This window comes from Apodemus sylvaticus, chromosome 19, assembly GCF_947179515.1.
Source record: "Apodemus sylvaticus chromosome 19, mApoSyl1.1, whole genome shotgun sequence".
NCBI classification, from domain to species: domain Eukaryota; kingdom Metazoa; phylum Chordata; class Mammalia; order Rodentia; family Muridae; genus Apodemus; species Apodemus sylvaticus.
In genome coordinates this window covers 58,697,236-58,702,868 of record NC_067490.1, presented here as the reverse complement: position 1 = coordinate 58,702,868, position 5,633 = coordinate 58,697,236, and the positions used below count along the sequence as shown (strand labels likewise).

At 34.9% G+C, this 5,633-nt stretch overlaps 1 protein-coding gene across 1 annotated transcript; it reads right to left on the bottom strand.

Annotated features, from left to right (window-relative positions):
* Nucleotides 1-4,351: 4,351 nt before the first annotated feature.
* On the bottom strand, nt 4,352-5,308 carry LOC127669290 (olfactory receptor 14J1-like). The gene has a single exon (XM_052163128.1). It carries the CDS (start codon nt 5,306-5,308, stop codon nt 4,352-4,354), a length of 957 nt encoding a protein of 318 aa, XP_052019088.1.
* Nucleotides 5,309-5,633: the final 325 nt, after the last annotated feature.

Genomic DNA, 5,633 nt, shown 5'->3' with positions numbered 1-5,633 from the left:
TTTATTTTTTAAGTTTTGGAGTTTCTTTTTTTATTTTCTATATTCTATGTTTACATTCCAAATGATTTTCCCTTTCCACATTCCCCCCTCCCCATAAGTTCCCTAAGCCCTCTTCCCTCCTCCCATTCTCCTATCAACCCCCTCCTACTTCTCTGTCCTGGTGCTCCCCTACAATGCTGGCACAAGTCTTTTCAGACCTCTCCTTCCTTCTTCTTGGGAGTCATTTGATATGTGAATTGTGTCTTGGGTATTCAGAGTTTCTGAGTTAAAATCCAGTTATCAGTGACTGAATTCCATGAGTGTTCTTTTGTGACTTGGTTAGCTCACTTAGGATAATATTTTCCAGATCCAACCATATGCCTAAGAACTTGATGAATTCATTGTTTTAATTGCTAAGTAGTATTGTGTAAATATACCACATTTTCTGTATCCATTCCTCCATTGAGGGACATCTGGGTTCTTTTCAGCTTCTGGCTATTATAAATAGGGCTGCTATGAACATAGTGGAGCATGTGTCCTAATTGCATGCTGGGGAATCCTCTGGGTATATGGCCAGGAGTGGTATGGCAGGGTCCTCCATAAGTGTTATGCCAAGTTTTCTGAGGAACAGCTTAGATTTGAATTTTTATTTCTGGGTTAGGGATGAGAACTGTGTTCACTTCTCTTCTCATTACTGGGACCCCATCTGGTGCACCTGTGCAGGCCCTGTGCATCCTACCACAGTCTCTGGGAGTTCACAAGTGCTTTAGTACTCCTGTGTTTAGAAGGCCTCATTTCCTTAGTCGCCTCCATCCCCTCTGGCTCTTACACTCTTTCATCCCCTCTAACTCTTACCTTCTTTTGGCCTCCACTTTTGCAGGATTCTTTGAGCTTTGACAGAAAAAAAAATTGATAGAGATGCTCCATTTAGGAGTGAAGCCGGTGGTGGCACACACCTTTAATCCCAACACCTGGGAGGCAGAGGCAGGAGGATTTCTGAATCCGAGGCCAGCCTGGTCTACAGAGTGAGTTCGAAGATAGCCAGGGCTACACAGAGAAACCCTGTATCAAAAAAAAAAAAAAAAAAAAAAAAGGTTTGAAAAGAATTGAGTGCTCCTAAGGTTTTCATTCTCTGTACACTGTTCAGTTGTGAATCTCTTTGTTCCCTTATACTGCATGAGGAAGCTTCTCTGAAGATGTTGAACAAGGCACCAGTCTACAAATACGGCAAAATGCTCCAAGGGATAAAATTATTGCTATAACTCCTTAAAAATACTGAGTTTTTATCTATATCACTATATGTGTTGGTCCAAGGCAGTGTTTGTGAATGTTCATGATCTCTGCAAGGAAACCTTCACTCAACCTAACAAATCTTTATGTAAGAAAAAAGTTAAGTATCCTTTAAGGTATCCTTAAAAAATAATGACCAACCAAAAAAAGCCACATATGAATTGTTTATTCCTGTAATTTCAGCTTCTTGATATTTGGTCCAGTGTAGGGTACATGAGCTAATGTGGATGGAGGAAAGGAAATGTAGAAAAGGTGAAATTATATTTAATATCAAATTTTAAATAAATAATTAAAAAATAAAGTGAGGAAAAAGTGAAACCAGGTAAGAGGCAGGGTTGCCTTCTGCCTCACTTGTTTATTCACAGACTAGCATCTGTGTATGAGAACATTCCAGCCTGAAGAAAATGTAATGCTTTCATTTCACTTTTGCACAACAAGTGGGTGTTCAAAACAGTAATATTTTAAGTTTGTGTAAGTGATGTAATAAATATGCTTTAATAAAGAAGAGAGATAGGATACAGAGGGAACTAAGGGAAATAAACTTATTTAAAATAAACTGAAGAAACATTTCACTTCATTTTCTAAGTATGAGTCTGAGAAGCTGTAATGTAACATTTGGAAAAATAAATGATAGACATGCCATTGAAACTCAAGCTTTTTCCAGCTCCCTTTGTCCTATAACTCTATCACCAAACCCTGAGATTATTAGGATATAAATACTATATACTAGACAACATTGGTCATCTCTCTTTTGTGTTTTTATCACATTTGGAGATACCTCTTTTTTTTCTTTACTTTTTTTCAAGTTGTTCAAGGCATTTACTCATATAATTAGAAAAGTTATTGATGAGGACATTGGGGCTATTAGTAGATTTAAGGTTTCTTTGGAAAGCAAAAATGATATGGGATTTAAAATGCTGATGACCTGATTATTTAACTTCAACACACCCTATTTTTTCTTTTTCTCAATTAAATAGGATTTTAAAAGCATACTAAGTATGTTACAGGATCTCTTTAGAAAGAGGTAACCAAGTTTGGAACATATAAGGCCAGGGTTACAAATGGCCCAGCACAGACCATAGGGCTGACAAATGGACACAGATAATGATTGTCATACTACTGATGTCCTGATTCATAGATTGGATTCTGAACTCGGAACACTGCTTTCTAAAGCTGAGCACCTAACCCACCAACTTTGGTAGAAATGGCTCCTGCTTAGCTTTTTCTTTCTGTTTTTCTCTAAGCTGGTGTCTCCAGCTGGAGCACCCAATGCAATAACCTAGGTCTTGTATCTACATTCTAGATATAGGAAAATCAGAAGAGGAAGTGTTTTGTCCCTTGGAAGAGAGTGGTAGTAATGTCTAATGTTTATGGAATTCACAGGTCATTGGTTGTTCATCACAGAGTTACTGTTAATAGAAAGTGGATTATATGTAAATGAACCATACAAATGCAATTACATAACAAAGATTGAAAAATGTATTCTTTTTAAAAAGAATTGTCAATGCTTTTTGTTTGGGGGTCTACAACAAAGCTTTTGCTGCTTGTTAAAAATAAAGCAAACTATTTAATGTTAAAGAACACAACATTCCCAAAATCGTTTTATATATTTGAAAGATCAATAATCTCAAAGAAAATAACTTTATTACTAAAATGAAGATATCCAACATTTCTAGGACAGAAGACAACAAAATTTATAAATGAATGCTCATGTAAATAAATCTAAAATATAAGGTTAGGAAATGGAATTGGTTTGCTTATGTTCAAATTCAGTCAACTACTAAAATAACAGGCTAGCACAAGTGTTTCAGAAAATATGCAACTCAAAAAGAATCAAATATAATTTACATGCCTCTGCAGATGGATAGAACAGGTCAATGTCTGAGGAGGTAAAGAGCCTGATGATCTGTTATTTTTGGTTGTATCTTGAAAATCTAGCCTGACCAACTTTCGTTCTTACAGGCATCAAAATCTATGTCTAAAAATACTATATACAGACTTTGGATAGAAAAAATGGCCTGAATAACAGAAATAGAGACTGAAGAGCTGTTTTACCACTTTAAAATGAGGGATTATCATTCTTATGAAGTTTCTTACAAAAAGAAAAGGAATATGCAAGATTTTAATAATATGAACACTAACAAGTAGTACCATTGTGTTTGATCTGTTGAGCTAACACATATTTGAAGAAATTTTGCAAAGGTGGATTAGGATTTTTACTGAAATACAAATCTCAACATATCCCAGTGCTGTTTATTACTATATTACAGACATCTGGCAGGGTTTCATCCAACTGTATCCATAGTTCTTCATGAACAAGTAAAATCCTGAGAGTTTTAGAAGTGCTTAGGACTTACATTTTTAATTGGCACATAAATAATTGACACTTATTTGTACAAACCCTATTGGTCACATCAGTTAAGTGAGTTGAATATTTTGTATACTTTGATTCAATAAACTTAATCTTTAGAATTATACAAACAAAGCTGGGTAATTACAAATGCATATTACAATGACTTAACAATAATTAAGTGTTGAAGATATTTTATAGGAAAAATAAGGGGATATATACAGACAAATTTTAATATAAATTAAAATCTATAGTTTAGGAAAATTTTAACTGCAAGACTACAAATTTATCTGCTGATACCATATACATTTAAACCAAATGTATATTACTAGACAAAAATAATTTTAAAATAAATTTAAAAATATATTATTGACTTAAATTTATAACTTGGTGATAGGCCTAGGGCTATTAGGATTATGGTTGTGTTTAACTCTTTGTAATTTTCCCTCTGCAAACGTCTTAGAAATATACTGAGATTGTCAGTTTGTCTGCATGTGTATCTGTTAGGGACTAAAAACTAGTGAATCTATATTACAAGGCTATTAATTTTTTATTAATTTGAATGAACAGCACTGTTAATACTAACATGCAAAGAAAGAAGACAATGTACTTCCATAAGTACATGATTTTAAAACTTAGTTTATGCACAGAAAAACAAAACAAAATATTATTATTCGTGAGAGTTTGAAGAAAACCCAATGAATAAAATCATTCACATGTATAATTAAATAATCATAAATAACAGGCCAAATCATTCCAACCAGCAAATTTTGTACTAAACAGTAACTTCCTTGCAACACTCTTTATGGTCTCATTTCTCAGACTATAAATAACAGGGTTGAGAGTTGGAGGCAGTACTGTGTAAAAGATAGAGAATAAAAACTCTAAAGCAGTTGGAGAGTCTGAGGCTGAGTTGAGATATGCAAAGGTTCCTGTAGAAAGAAACAATGAGACAACAAATAGGTGGGGCAGGCAAGTAGAGAAGACCTTAGACCTGCTTTCAGCAGAGGGCATCCTGAGAACTGTGGAGAATATGTGGACATAGGAGATGACAATCCCAATAAAGCAGACAAAGGCCATTACAGCCACAAAATTAATCACTCCCATTATTACAAGGTAATCATTAGAGCAGGAGAGTTTGAGCAACTGGGGGACATCACAGAAGAACTGGTGAATTATTCTATTACCACAGAATCTGATAGATAGTATACCTATTGTGTATAATGTTCCACAGATGCTTCCACTTACCCATACAGCTGCCACAGCCCAAGCGCACTTTCTGGGACTCATAATGACCTCATAGTGCAGTGGGAGGCAGATGGCCACATAGCGGTCATAAGACATCACTGTGAGAATGGAGGTCTCACTCCAGGCAAAACCTATGAAGAAAAAAACCTGCAGCATGCACTGTGCATGTGAAATGTATCCACTTCCTGCCAGTGAACTCTCAACATACTGGGGAACTGTGACAGAAAGGGATGAAAAGTCCAAAATGGAAAGGTGTTTCAGAAAGTAATACATTGGAGACTGGAGCTGTGGGTCCAGTGTTGTGATGGTAATAATGATAAAGTTCCCTGCTGAGCCGAAGATGTATGTCACCAAGAAGAGCATAGCCTGTAAGATCTGCAGCTCATGGTTGTCAGAGAAACCCTTGAGGAGAAATCCATTCATTGTCGTTATATTTTCCATAATTATTTTGGTTACAGAAGTTGTGGTAGGAGCTGGATGATAGAATAATTTATTAAATGCCATAGAAAGACCCTTAGGCATTATTTATAATTATTAATTTCAATAATTACTCTATATGCTCTATTTATTATCTATGTATCTATTGTCTATCAAGCTGTATCATCTCTCTATACTCTACTTGTTTTTATTTTTGTTAAACTAATAAAATTTATTTTAAAATATACCACTCAGTATTGACATTTTGAAGTCATCAAAATAATTAATAATAGATAAATGCTTCTTAAATGATATCTTCTGAAGCTAAAAGTAATACGCACTCAACCAG